This window comes from Lissotriton vulgaris, chromosome 5, assembly GCF_964263255.1.
Source record: "Lissotriton vulgaris chromosome 5, aLisVul1.2, whole genome shotgun sequence".
Lineage (NCBI taxonomy): Eukaryota > Metazoa > Chordata > Amphibia > Caudata > Salamandridae > Lissotriton > Lissotriton vulgaris.
The window spans coordinates 1129743958-1129759679 of NC_141693.1; the positions used below are offsets into that span (position 1 = coordinate 1129743958).

General features: G+C 38.2%; 1 protein-coding gene across 2 annotated transcripts in view; it reads right to left on the reverse strand.

Moving 5' to 3' along the window:
- Positions 1–15722, reverse strand: part of NRAP (nebulin related anchoring protein) — a 360104-nt gene that overhangs the window by 264206 nt on the left and 80176 nt on the right. For both annotated transcript variants that reach the window (XM_086922847.1, XM_086922846.1), the window contains exon 7: positions 15522–15626. In XM_086922847.1, coding sequence (XP_086778973.1) covers positions 15522–15626 — 105 coding nt within the window. The remainder of the gene's footprint in view (positions 1–15521; positions 15627–15722) is intronic.

The window sequence follows — 15722 nt, forward strand, 5'->3', positions numbered from 1 at the left end:
ACTGATTGTAGACCAGTTACCATGGACATCTATTGGTCTCATTGCAAATTACATGTGACTATATATCGGCATAAATTATATTTCAACAACCTTATTATTTCACGCATTTGTTAATCACCTGCGATATTTCTAAGCTGTTAAGACATTATAAGCAGATTTCTTATATGGGCTATTCTCCCACTTTCATCAAGTCTGCTTATGATACGCCTGGTTATTTAGCCCTCGATGGGCATTTGCAATTATTTAAATCATCATACATTGTCAAGTTCAGAGGGCAGCTATAACATTTATCTGACATTTTCGCCCTGAATGGGCTGCACTCTCTTGTTCACCTCTCTTAGACATCTTATACTCCATAAAAACCCACTGTGCAAAATCATAATAGTCAACCAAATCATAAATCCATTAAAATACGAGGTCTATGTGTCCGTTTCATAGCTAGTTCTTGGGATCTGTTCTCTCACAACTTTCTCTCACCTTGAGGTAGGGAGCCCCCTACCCTAGATGTACTGTCATCTCCTCATGGCTATTCAGACCCCCCGGTACCTTTGTTCCCACATCTAATATGTGTCTGGATTCCAGCCTTCTTAGTTTCTGTAATCTATCCCCTCCTCTGGGACTCGCTTGTACATGATCCAACCCAAAGTATGATATAAGGTCACTGTTGCTCTTATGGTGTTGCTTAAAGTGCCTGGCTACAGTGTAAGAGGGATCGCAATTTGTAATTGCCCTGAGATGCTCTAAGATACGCATTTTCATGGGGTTGACAGTGCTGCCAATATATCGTAGTCCGCATGGACACATAAGGCAGTATACTGTAAAGGGGGTCGAGCAGGTCAGGAAGGATCACTGAAATAATATCGATTGCCAAAATATCGAGTTGCAATAATATCGTTGACAAAATATCGACTGTCAAAATATCGAGTTTCTATGTACTAACAGGTAAGTACAAAAATATCGAGTTTTAAATATCGTTTACAAAAATATAGTTGTAAAAAATATTGACTTTAATAAAAACAATGTTAAATTACATTAATATTAATAATTAATTACTAAAATATATTTAAAAATACTTACATTAATTTATAATAACTAAATAATTAATGAAAGTCAAAATATTTTTTTTTTAAATCATATTTCTTAAAACATATATATAGAGTAACAAAATATAATTAAATAGCCAATATTATTAACGTACAATAACAAAAGTGTCAAAATTACTATTCCCACTGCAAAGAATGCAAGCATAGGGTAAACGTTGGATAGTGTAGGGGTTAAAATTACTATTCCCACTCCAGTGGGTGCAACAGTAGGGAAAGCGTTGGATCGCGTAGGGGTAAAAATTACTATTCCCACTCCAAAGAGTGCAACAGTAGGGAAAGCGTTGGATAGCGTAGGGGTTAAAATTACTATTCCCACTCCAGTGGGTGCAACAGTAGGGAAAGCGTTGGATAGCGTAGGGGTTAAAATTACTATTGCCACTCCTGTGGGTGCAACAGTAGGGAAAGCGTTGGATAGCGTAGGGGTTAAAATTACTATTCCCACTCCAGTGGGTGCAACAGTAGGGAAAGCGTTGGATAGCGTAGGGGTTAAAATTACTATTCTCACTCCAGTGTGTGCAACAGTAGGGAAAGCGTTGGATAGGGTAGGGGTAAAAATGACTATTCCCACTCCAGAGAATACAACATTAGGGAAAGTAAATATTTCATTTATTATTCAAAATTCTAACAATGAATATCTATTCATAATTAATAAAAAATAAATAAAAATGTTATCTAATAGAATAAATAATATTTTAAAATTACTATTTAACAATAATTATTGTCATTAATCACCTATTAATACAAATTAATTATACATTAACAATTATTTTTTTATACTTAAAAATTATTTCACTATTATTTCCAAATAAATAACGTTCAATTATTTTTATTATTTAATTAATTATTAAAAAATTACTTTGCACCCTATGCACCTATACACCCACAACCCACTACAGAAAATAAATTAGTAACATTTACATAATTACCAATTAATCAATTAATATAAATAAATTAATAATTATAATTAAATCAATAAACTAATATCAATTAATTAACAATTAATTACTCATTAATATCAATAAATAAATTTACATATTCATGTAATTATAATTAATTTACTTCCCACCCTATTCCCCTATGAACCCACAACCCGCAACAGAAATTAAATTAGTAAAATTTACATAATTACCAATTAATCAATTAATAGAAATGATTTCAAAATTCTAATTAAATTAATTAACAAATATAAATTAAGTTACAATTAATTACTAATTACTATCAATAAATACATTTACATATTTAATTAATTATAATTAAATTACTTCCCACCCTATTCCCCTATAAACCCACAACCTGCTACAGAATTACATTACGCAATATTCATACAAAAAATTTCATTTAATAACATTATTTATAACATAAATACACACTTTTCACACATATTATAACATAAAAATACACTATAAAATGTTATATATTATAAAATAATCGATATTTTTAACTATCTATATTATATATTTCGATATTTTATCTATCTATATTTTTTACAGTCGATATTACTTCACTTACCGTAAAAACAATATTTTTGTTGTCGATATTCTGTCCTGTCGATATTTTGTCCAGTCTATATTAAATACTCGATATTTTGTCCAAACGATATTTTGGACTCGATATTATGTCTGTGCACCCGTCAGGAATACTTTGATTTTCCGCATTTGTCCTCTGACTTCATAAGATAATACTTTTTTGCTATGCTTGCATGCCTTGCACCGGTCACATGGGTAGAATCCTGGTTTATGTTCCCCAAAAGGTCGGTCTACTGGTCGAGCTGAATAGCTTTTAGTCAGAGTGTTCCGTAATGCTCTAGCTCTCCTACATGTTATCATAGGCTGGTTGGGAATATCCATCCCAATAACTGGATCTGTAGTTAACAGTTTCCAGTTTTTTCTTAGTGTTTGCCTAAGCCTTCCAGCCCCTTCGGAAAAGGTGGTGATAATCCTGAACTTCCCTTCCTTTTCTGTATCTTTTGTTTTCTCTCTTAGCATCTCTATGCGTGATATGTTCATAACTTTCTTCTGGGCTTCTTCTAAACACCTGGAACCGTAGCCACGGATCTTAAATCTTTCTACACTTGCTTTTGCATTTCTAATGTAGTCATCTTCCGATGTACAGTTTCTTTTTATACGGAGTAATTCTCTGTAGGGAATGCTAAAGATTAACTTTGGTGGGTGGCTACTGCTGGAGTGTAGTATAGAGTTCCCTGCCGTGGGTTTTCTGAATAGCTGTGTATGTATCCTACCCTGTTCTATTCTGATTTCTAGATCAAGGAAGTTTACTTTCTTATCACTCAGTTCCGCTGTGAAGTGTAGATTATGTTTGTTGGTGTTCAATTCATCAATGTACTCGTCAGCCTTATTCTTAGGTCCCCGCCTTACAATCAACAAATCATCTATATAACGGTACCAGACTAATATATGTTGGGTCCATACTGTATATATTGCGTTCCATGCCACATTTTCTTCCCACCACCCCACAAATATGTTAGCGAAGCTTGGAGAATAGCTTGTGCCCATGGCTACTCCGACTAACTGTCGATAGTGCTGGTCCTCATATAAAAATTTTTTATTTTTAAGGCTGAAATTTAGGAATTCCAAGAGCATTACATTATGATCTGCGAAACTTGCTTCCCTTGTTGCCAAAATGTTATTCACCGCATGCATGCCATCCTCGTGGCCTATGCTCGTGTAGAGGCTGGTAATATCCATTACTATAAGTAGATCACCCTCTCTTAATGTGAGCTGCTCTAACTTGCCCAACAGGTCTTTAGTGTCTTTTATATAACTTCGCAAGTTTTTCACATGATCAATTAAAAAATAGTCAATGTACATTGATAGATGTTCCAACAGGCTACCTTGTGCACTTACGATTGGTCGTCCCGGTGGTTTCAATCTGTCCTTGTGCACCTTTGGTAGGTGGTAGAAGCATGGTATGGTAGGGTTCAGGCTTCGCAGATAAAGGTATTCATCTGTTTCGATTGTCCCTTTCCCATACCATTTTTTTTAACATTTCATGACATTCCATGATACTATTTTGGTATTCCTTTCTTCCCACCTTTTGGTAGCACTTCACATCTTGCAGTTGCCTCATAGTCTCTGCATTGTAATCCTCGTAAGTTTGTAGGACTATGTTCCCGCCTTTATCCGAAGGCTTCAGGACCAATTTCTTATCCTCTTGTAAGTTTTTTATAGCCTGCCAGTGTCCGGGTGTTAGGTTCTTTTGTTTGTTCGTGTATCTTCTTTTCTCCAAGTTCCGTAATTCCTTGGGACTGATTCCATGAAGAGATCTATGTTGTCATTAGGCATCTGAGGTACGAATGTCGATGCTGGTTTAAAATTTGTTCCTCCGCCTCTTTGTATTATTTCCATTTGGGACAAATTTTCGGGTTGACTCGCCCCCTCCAGTCTTAATTCCTGCATCACTTCCAGAGTCAGTAAATCTTTCACTCTGATATGTTGTGTGCCTTGTTTCTGTATTGTTTTCATCATTTTCTTTGGGCGGAGCTTGTAAAATTTGTGAAGTTTCAGTTTTCTAGAGAACTTGTATAAGTCTATCTTAGTTTGCGTATATTCCAGTTGTTTCGAGGGGCAAAAGGAGAGTCCCAGTTTTAAAACGTGTTCCTCATCTTCCGTTAGAACATGTTGACTCAGGTTCATGATAGTCAAATTACTTTCTTGACTTGCATCCCCTATTGTCGTTTCTTGTTGTACTTGTTGCTGCGCGTCGTTGGTGGGGAGTAATTGCTTTTTCCTCCTCCACTTGCCCCCCCTCCGCGTGGGGCGTTTCTTTGTTGGTCTGGGGGTTTTCCCCTGCCTCCTTGATGTCGCGACTCCCTTATTATTTGAAACTCGTCGCGAAAAGGGAGTTTGTGTGTTTCAGCATTGCCCATAGCTCCTTGGTCTCTCCTTGCCTCTTCGTTCTCTGAGACTTCCGATTCCGTAGTGTCACCTGACTCGTCCACTCTTACTCGTCCACTCATATATATATATATATATATATATATATATATATATATATATATATATATATATATATATATATATATATATATATATATATATCCCATTGACAACAATCCTCCATAACATAACATCCACTCCTGGCGAAATGAAGAAGGCGGACCACAATATATATATATAGGTATATGTACCCCTCAAAGCCAACAATTCACAACTACATTACAAATTAGTAAATAACCTGTAAATCGTGCTGAAACGTGGATACCCCCATGAGTGCTTTATTCATCCTAAACGGGAGAAGAAGGAGCGTGCATGTTTATCGTGGTTTGCATTTCCGCGTTTTAAAGCACCCGTTCGTGAGCGCACAGCGAAACAAATGCAAGTGGAGCCTTTATATATATATATATATATATATATATATATATATATATATATATATATATATATATATATATATATATATATATATATATATATATATATATATATATATGATTGAAAGGGCTCCCGACCAGAGTTTCTTCCTCCCAGGAACCACACAAACCACACACATATATATATATATATATATATATATATATATATATATATATATATATATATATATATATATATATATATATATATATATATATATATATATATATATATATATATATATATATATCCCATTGACAACAATCCTCCATAACATCCACTACTGGCGAAATGAAGAAGGCGGACCACAATATATATATAGGTATATGTACCCCTCAAAGCCAACAATTCACAACTACATTACAAATGAGTAAATAGCCTGTAAGATATTTTAAGTACACATTAAAAATGCACTCAAATAATTAATATAACAATTAACCAGTTTAGTAATTAACATAAATAATTGCCAACAACATAATATAACATGAACCTTATTTTAATATTTATATAATATATATATGTACATATATAACACAGAATGTGGAATCAGCACCCATCAAGAAGTATTTCCCATAATAGTTAGTGTCCTTCAATCAATAATTAGAATCCATTTCAAATGAACAGGTCCGAACTTGATAGTAGTATACTTTCAATTCTTTATTAGGATTTTCAACAGTAGAAAAACGATCCAATTTCTGCAGAGCGTTGGCTGATCGTTTTTTCTCAGGTTACCATGCCGTTTTTTGGTCTCTTCTGAATACTCATCTGAATTGACAGACCATTCCAAAATATGTTCGAACTAAAGAAACTTTCCTGCTCACACTAAACTTCACAAAGACAGGTTTTTGAGCCCTGAAGAAGTCTCATTCTTGAGACGAAACGCGTTGGCTAAAAAAGAGGCTAGAAAGGAAAATCTGCTGTGAAATTGGATCGTTTTTCTACTGTTGAAAATCCTAATAAAGAATTGAAAGTATACTACTATCAAGTTCGGACCTGTTCATTTGAAATGGATTCTAATTATTGATTGAAGGACACTAACTATTATGGGAAATACTTCTTGATGGGTGCTGATTCCACATTCTGAGTTTTGTATTTGGACTTTGTCCTTAAAGGAACAGATAGGGTTGTGTTCCTTGGTTTCCCAAGCACCATCACAATATTTGTAAGTCACAGACCATAACAGGTGCAGGTTCTTTGCCTCAACCCTTGTGTTTATAAGTGTATATGTACATATATATATAATGGTATATATTTGTGTGTGCTATTGTTAATATTTTGAATGTTTTTAATTGTTTCATTATTGTTTTAATATTTAAAGAGAATCTATATATGTATTATTTATTTAAAATTATTAATTAGATTTATTTATAATGATATTATTTTGAAGTTTAATATTTTTAATAGATTTCATACTTTGGTATCTATATATATTTGAATATTTCAATATGCTTACCATTTTTTGTCGCTATTCTGTTCCATTATATATTTTACTATATAGTTTGGTTGTTTACATACAGTTTATGTAAACCTGATATTTTGGTAGATTATATTTTTACCTGGTATTCTGATGCCACAATATTGATGGTTTCGACATTTTGTCACACACCCACGTGAGCAATACAACTAAAAATGTATGCAAAAAGAGGCCGGTGGCATGAATTTGTGCATGCAACCATACGTGGGTACATACCTGAGTGTGTTGGTTTTAATTCTTAAATAATTTGGAAGCCTTGAAGGTTTTGTCATCAAAAGTCCAAAGGCCTCAAAGCCACCATACCTACTTCGGCTACTTCAGGCTGTAATATGCAAAATATTATCAAAATGTACAGAGGCTCAAACGTTTACATCAAGCCTTCTGTACATAGCTTAATAGCAAAGCTGTAAGCAGAGAGATATATCAACAGATAAGATCAATAAATTATTATGGCCCATACATTCTGTCTTTCTATATCTTATCTCTCCTTTTTGTTTAACCAGAACTGAAGCTAAACACTTTTCTTTCGAACTATTTAAAAAACATTTGCTTATTGACTTAGAGTACAATATTTCCTTTTTGAAGGTAACCTGTACAGCACTAACACCCATCCTCAAGTCCACAGTACACAGTTGTTACAGACAACTTTCGCTTGATTACAGCTTTCCCACCCACTGAACCATTGTCCAATGTGTTTCTCTCCTCATTACCTTCCCCATCCACTCATCCCATCTCACATTGACTACCAGTTAGTTGGCAGGGCCTGCCGATACCCAATCGATTCCACCACCCACCACACATTTTGAAATGCTTAAGTGGGTATCCCCTTGCTATTTACACCAATATTTCTTCTATTGAGCAGTAGTCCATTCCATGCAGCCAGTTGGTGTGGAAGAGCCATTGGGGAAGTCCAGTGTCTTGCAATATCTCTCTTAATGATCATATACCCAGTTCCAATGAGCCGTTTCTTCCCATGCATGCTGTCCCACTCGTTTACATACCCCTAGTATCGCCACCCGTGGTCTCTGTTCAGAAGGAAAGCCCACCACTTCATCCAACATGTTTAGGTTTGTAATCCAATAAGCCCATATAATGTGGCATTTCAAGGTCACATGAATAAATGAACCTCTGGCAGTTTTACATCTGAGGCAATTGGGAGTAACCCCTCTCCCCATACTCCATAACCTGTTGGTGGTGCTTAATTTGGGCTGGTGGTTTCTAGTGGGGGAGGGGGGGCACTGCCACTTATTTTGGGGGGCAGCCGCTTATTTATCTGCATTAGACGTTTACGAAGAGCAACAGTAGAAAAAATATAAAAATCTGAAAGATGGAGGAAGAGAAAGACATAAACACCATCACAAAGGGAGAAAGCAGGGGCATGCAGAAGTGAGATAAAGGCAAATATGGCGTCTGTTAACGTATTAAAGATAAATGAGGTGGATTTAAGAATCCACAGCTTGGAATTCCATGCTTTGAGCACAGGCACCATTTCATCTACAAATTAAGCACTGCCTGTCAGGGGTATAATATATCCTGTGAAAGTATTTAAACTTGACAAGCCTCAGACAACCTGGTATCATGAGCGTTCTTGCCTCCATCTGCCGGTCAATCCAGTCCTCACCTTCTAATTGCCCCAGATCCAGTTCCCATTTCCCCTTCAGTTTCGACAACATGGGGTCAGGGATGTTAACTGGTAAGGTTCTGTGCAGGTGTGATATGGCTTTCTATCCTAGTCATTCCATGGAGATCTTAGACTCCAACAAATTGAATGCTGGGACTGGGTACACATGCCCCTTGTATGCATCCAGGGTGTGCCTTAATTGTAGGCAAAGAAAGAACTGGGATTTCTATGCAGCTGGTATTGAGTCATTAATTGTTCTAAGGCAAACATATGCTTGTGCTCCCAAATTTCCCCCAATTTAGAAATCCTAATTTCATCCCATTCCTCAAACCCCCATAATTGGGAGACCTCCCTAAACCAGAAGCCACAGCAGGCACCACGCCATCCACTTTAGGGCCATGTGTCTCCTTTTAATCTTTTAAGTTTCAATTACATCACTCAAGCAGAAACCCTCATAAACCAATATGCTTTAGCATCAGTTGGATAGGGTAAAAAGAAACCTAGAAATCCATTATCATAAAACACAACCAAGAAACCAAAGGCTATCCTGTGCATCAATCTCACCTTGCAATATAAACCCTGCTATGGTACTGTCCAATATCTGTGCACAAAACTCACTTGACTGTATAACCCGTTCGATGATCCTGGCCCAGGCCCCTTCTATCTTCTCACAATGTCTCCCGCTTTGACTGCTCTGCGATGCACAATTGAAATGTAATTGAACCACAGCTATTCAAACAGAGTACCCCTTACCTAACTCCTCACTCCAGGTAAGCTCTGAGAGCGTAGCCGCAAGAGGTGCTATGGAGATCACATACATGGCCAAGCAGCTCATACAGGTGAGACGGCATGCATATGGCCAAAAGAAGAGCGAGAATGTCCACAAGAACCTCTACCCTTTATCAAGAGAGAACCTACATTGCACAATTAACAGCTAATACATTCCACTTGGGATGCTCCGTTAAGACAGTGGTATATGGCACTCTTGGTGAGTGGGGAATCCGAACAAAACGAATAAACTAAAAACTTTTATTATTACTGTTTGTCCGGATGGTAATTCTTGACCTCCGTGGAATAATTTTTAAAATGTACCCATATAATTTTTTGTTAATTATGTGACATTGTAAACACCAATCTACATAGAACCCATTTAATGTCTTTTAGGAAGCCTTACTGAATGACCTAACGTCTCATTCATACTTGAAGAGTAGCGCAAGTTGTTTCCCTGTGACTCTTTAAAAGACACTCAAGCTCCTGACCTCTTGCTAAAGGGCAGATTGCCTTTTCCCTCTGGCATGGAATCTTCAGTAAATTCCGAAGCAATGTAGAGTATCCCTTGTTCATCAGGCTAAAACCTTCCACTAGCTCTAAACGTTTCAGAATAGACCTTTAAGAATAGCATTGAGACCACGGAAGGACTCCTGTTACTGCCAGCAGGGGCTTGCTTGGGTGGCCCATTTCCCAGGCTGACTTTAGAGTCTGTTTATTGTGCAGAGGAGCCAAAAATATGACCATAAATGCTTGACAGACAACAACAAACCATCCCTCCCTTTCAAGCATTTATGATCAGCTAACATGGCTAGATAAATACAGTCAAATATTATAAAATCTGACAGGATATAAGAGGCTTACTATGATGGATTATGCACTTTGGACTGCCCTCCATCCAGACCCTCAATTGACATAAATCACTGCAACCCTTGCAACAAACGAAAGGCGCTGGCAGCCTGGAAACTGTTTCTGACTTCTTTATGGGACTTTACAAATGTCAAAGTCAATAGAGTACTGTACTAAACACTGATAATAAAATGAGGGTTGGGGTAAGAGGAAGAATCTATCTTAACAATTTGATGTTGACCCTGGTCAAGCAAGTACCTGTCTGATGACAAAGTTATGTTTGAGGAGAGCAGAGAGTCAGGAGTGCTCCCACTTGACCAATGCACAGCTAATATAGTAGTACCTCACATCGGCCTATTTCCTTACTTAATGCCAAGCCACAAATCCTTGTGAAAGTTCTTGCAAATCGCCCGGTAAAGGTCAAATCGACCCTTGTGCACCCAGATCAATCTGGATTTATCCCCCGACGGAACACGGAGCTAAATCTTCGCCGAGTACACGGCGTGCTGGGTAGGGCGAATACGATCCGCAAACTGGCAGTTTTGGTCTCCCTAGATGCCACCATGGCATTCAGTGTGCTTGAGTGGCCCTATCTCTTTGCCGCGCTCCGGAAGATGGGGTTCGGGGAGGAATTCGTGGGCTGGGTTCACCTCCTTTACGTGGCGCCTCTGGCTAAGATCGTTGTTAACAATAAACAGTTGGATACCTTCTCGCTTGGCCGAGGTTGGCCGAGGTACCCGTCAGGGTTGTCCACTCTCCATCCTTTTGTTTGCCTTGGCGTTGGAACCGCTCGCAGCCTAGATCCAACAGGATTTGTCAATCCGAGGATTCCGCTGGTCAGCGGATTGGGAGGATCCTATTTCCTTGTACGCTGACGACATCCTACTGTACCTCACCAACCCCCGGAAATCCCTAATTGTCTTACTAGATATACTGGCAGTGTTTGGTAGTTTTGCCGGATTTACAATTAATTGGACCAAATCCCAACTATATCCACGTTACGGGGGTGCCAAGTCCACCCCCCCAATTGCCCAATCCAAATTACTACGTCAGGGTTCAGGTACCTTGGGATATTTGTATCCCTGGACTCCACACTCCGATATAATAATAATCTTCTCCCCCTCTCCGTCGACTGCAGCGAGGCATAGCCAGTTGGAGGACTCTCCCGCTGTCCCTCTTGGGGAGGGCTGCACTTTTCAAAATGATGTCCCTCGCCAGCTTCCTTTATTCTCTTCAAAACTCACTGGAAGTAGTCCCCCCTACTTATGTTAAAGAGATTGAACGACTCCAGAGGGAGCTCCTGTGGAACGGGTATCCACGCATTGCCCTCAACAAGCTGATGCTGAGATGGGAAGATGGAGGTATCGCCCTCCTTAATATCAAGAAATATTACTGGCCGCTCACCTGGCTGCTATTAAACATGGCATCTATGGGTGTCCTGACGATCCAGGCTATCGAATGGTCAGATGGCTGCTCCCGGGTGGGAATTACAATAGAACACTATATTCTAAACCAGCTCATCCTCCACTATCTGGCCCCACTGGACACTCTGTAACAGTCTGGCACACTGCCAATAGATCGCTTGGATGGGAGGGTAGGTTGACATTAGGAACTCCGCCAAGCTGGGACTCCTATGGCAGACATAGGGTTTCAACAAATGGAACATGATAGGTATTTCCCGCGTTCAGGATATGTGGGAAAAGGGGGACATAAAGACATTCGCCTCTCTGCATGAGCAACACGACTTAGCCGGTTCAGAACACTTTTGTTACAGACAAATCTGGCACGCCCTGCACTTGGCCTTTCCCAGGGGTTCACCCCCCCTGAGGCCTCTCCACTGCAAGATAGGATATTGGACGGGTATCTCCCTGAGAAATCCATCTTCCTCATTTATAACAAGCTCATACATAACATGGAGGACCCCCTCATACAGCTTCGACAAAAGTGGATGGCAGATGGTATTGAGCTGGATGACGAGGACTGGCAGGGTGGTAGCTATCCCTGCTAGACTACGACTGGTGCATCTAAAAATATTACACAGGATATACATGACGGGACCAAGACTGGTGTTGATGGGGAGGGCACACACAGGGGACTGCCGTAGGGGGTGTGGTCAGCTGGGTACCTTCCTTCACATCATCTGGGAATGTTCGCTTGTCCAGACCTACTGGAGCGCAATTCAAAGGGTGGTGGGCGGTGTCCTGGGGATCCCCCTGCTCCCAGAGGTTACGCAGATGTTTGCTTAACATATGGGAACCTTCCGACTTGAATGTAAGCCAAACTCAATGGGGCACTCCTGGCTTTATGATTGCAAAAAGGAACATAGCACAGGCTTGGGGGAAAGCCGCCCCTCCAGCGCTTAAAGATTGGAAGGTTAACATGGACTGGTGCATGTTCCATGAAAAGACAGTCTATGTGGCGAGGGAATGCCCCAGGAAATGGACTCGGCTATGGGGGCCCTGGAGCCGATACAGAGGAAATATTTGTACTCCGCCACTACACACAGACCCGAAAGATATACCATTGCCCTTAATACCCCACAGTGTACGAAATGTTATGATGCTGTTAACTTTGTATGTGCCTGAACAGAAAATATTCACATCAATGTAATGTGCCATACTTTAATTAAGTCGATGACTGTTAATAAAAAAATATATAAACAAAAAAGACTACATTGTTGATTTTAAATACATTTCTTAAATAACTAAAAGAAAAAAATATAGATTAAAGTCATTTTGTAAAAAAATAAGCCATTTTGCTTGTTTGCCATTTAGAGAAGAACACAAAAGCTATAGCGAGATTGGCTGCATTTCAGAAGTTTAGTTCTAACCACACTCTGATTAAGGATTAAAGGAATATGATCACATACTGCGAAAAAATAATTTTCACTTCCTTTCAGACAAGTCACTGCTCAGGATTTTTTAGTGTTTTAAGAACAAAACAATTGTGTTTGCGTGGATGGTTGGAATTTTAATAACGTCATGATGTTCCCCAAAAAATAAATTGCCTTATTAGTATGTTTTTCTAGATTAATATTTTGGTCTTGCCTTGACATTGGAGTGTATTGTAATGAGTTTTCTGACTTTGTGGAAGATTATGTGCAGGAAAACTAGTATATCACAAGACCGAGTATTAAAGAAGACTTTACTCCTTGTTTGGTTTGAATTGTGAAACTATGTGGTTTAGTCGAACGGCCGGTCCTCCGAAATGCGGGAATAATGAAATATGCAATTTGATGTATGAGCACGATACTGTTCACCTGGTCAGTCCTCGATTGGCTTACAGAGAATGATTAACATGCCTGGACTAATGGATCTAGTGGTAATTTTATAGGAAACAAATAATCGTGTTTTCTATACTCTCAATGTACAAATTATAAATCAAATTTAGGAAAATGTATTATCATCAAGACAAAGTGTTATACTTTTTTGGGCATGCCTCTGGATTTCCATGTGTTTTGGAAAAACATGTACCTGGCTAAAATCAAAGTTGCACTCCACAAGTATATCCTCTGTAAGGTACTATCAGGCCCTTAGCCTCATTAGCCAAGTTCATACCAATTACTGTATGTGGCTCAGTTCTACCAAGAGGAAAAGTAAAGAAAACCTATGATTCAATATTTTGTGAAGCTTGGCACAGGAGTTTTGTGCTGTCTACATTTTCAAGTTTTCCTAGTGTTTGGTGTTACAAGACCTTCTACATTACCAGGCAAGGGGTATTTCATTCCCAGTAAGCAATTTACCATGGAATCCAGTAACTCACTAAAGCTCTTAATCTGGGTGGAATGTAATTTAAATTCAGCATGTAATGTTATATTTCAATGTGAAATGCATCCTGAAGTCCATGTTGGGCAAAAGGATGCTATTTGAACAGAAAAAAGTGCAAAAAACACAAATGACACAAACAACATCTGCTTACGGTCTGGTTGTTTGTATAGTTCCCGTGCTCTCACAATAGGATTCTTTAACCTAAGCAAGCACCTCTAATAATGTGACTAGGCGCGATTATGAGAATTTCGTATAACAAGCATAACGTGACATGCTGGAAATTACATGCGATCACACCAGCATTGAAAATGTCGAACAAGTCTATTTAAAAGCACTCACACATGAACAGATTATATGCCCTATTTTTATTAATATTCTCGATTCATTAAAATATACTAGAATTTAAAAATATCCTGTGTCAAGTTAAAGTTTGGTAAATGCATAAAGATAATTTTCACTTGCTACTATTTAAAATTAAAGAATTCTCTGATTCATGGATGATTAATCAAAGTTCAGTTGGATGTAGGCTGTGTGATTATCACAAGAAACATTTTACAGACATAATTTGTTTCTGCTCAGGATTACTTGCGGAGAGAAAATAATGTTTAAGGGCATATTTCCTATTTTGCTAAATCTGCCCTAAGAAAGAAGCAATATAATTTTGCTACGGTAGCAAAAACTAATGTAATTTGCAGCAGAGCGGCGCTGTGCATGTAACAGGTAAAGTGGAAATTTCGAAAACTAAATGATTGAATGTAAACTTTAAAAATGATAGTTTTCAAAATGATAATCATTTTGTTGTGTTTGTATTTAGTTATTTTTCAGTAGCTGTCTACCGATATGTCTAGTCGTGAGTAACTGTTTTTTAGTATTTTTTTGTATTCAGGGCCAATCTATATCTTTCAAGCTGATGTACTATTGATTTAAGCGCATGCCATTTCAATCAAATCTTTCTTATTGTATATCAATGGATATTATTAATGTCAGTAAAGTATGTATTATCATATATTGCCTCTGCCTTACAGAACATCCTTGGCTAGCTCTGTCGGCAAGGAGTATGGTAAAGATTAGCCTTTAGATCACATTTCAATCTTTTAAAGCACACCATCTTTAATCAAGAATTGAATTCGTTGAGAGCTTTAAAACATTGGGAGAGGTCTACAGATTGCCGCGCCAGAAAAAAAAATTGGAGTGCCAAAATTGGTATGAAAAATCTCTCCTTTTAAATGGGAAGGAATAAAGCGCCTGACACACAAAGCTTATTTCTTGTCGCAAACCCTGCGATTCATAAAATCACAGGGTTCGCAACCACAAAATAGCAATTGTTATGTACTAAACCCATTTTCTGATTTGGTAACATGCATACACCTGAGGGTGCGAGTACGGTGCAAACACCTTTATTATTTCCGCTGAGGTTCTAATGACTCTTAATTGCCCTCACAATCTCTATACACTGTCAGTTCTGGTTATGCATATAAATAACTGCATGATTGGCAATGAACAGCAATTTCCTTACGAAGCCTTACGAAGAGGGCAATAATGCCTGGACAGGAATGTGTCACTTACATCACTCAGTAGCTGCCCTCCAGCCTTGGCATGTAATATACTTGGTGTGTCGGCCACACTGGTGTACTTGGAGATCCTCTCTTCATGTCCACGTTTGTATTCCACCTGTCAAGAGAAAAACATAGATCTGATTTACAGGAGCACTTACTAGATCCCGCTTGCAGGAATATGCTTGGATAAAATTATGCTTTCCCTTTCTAT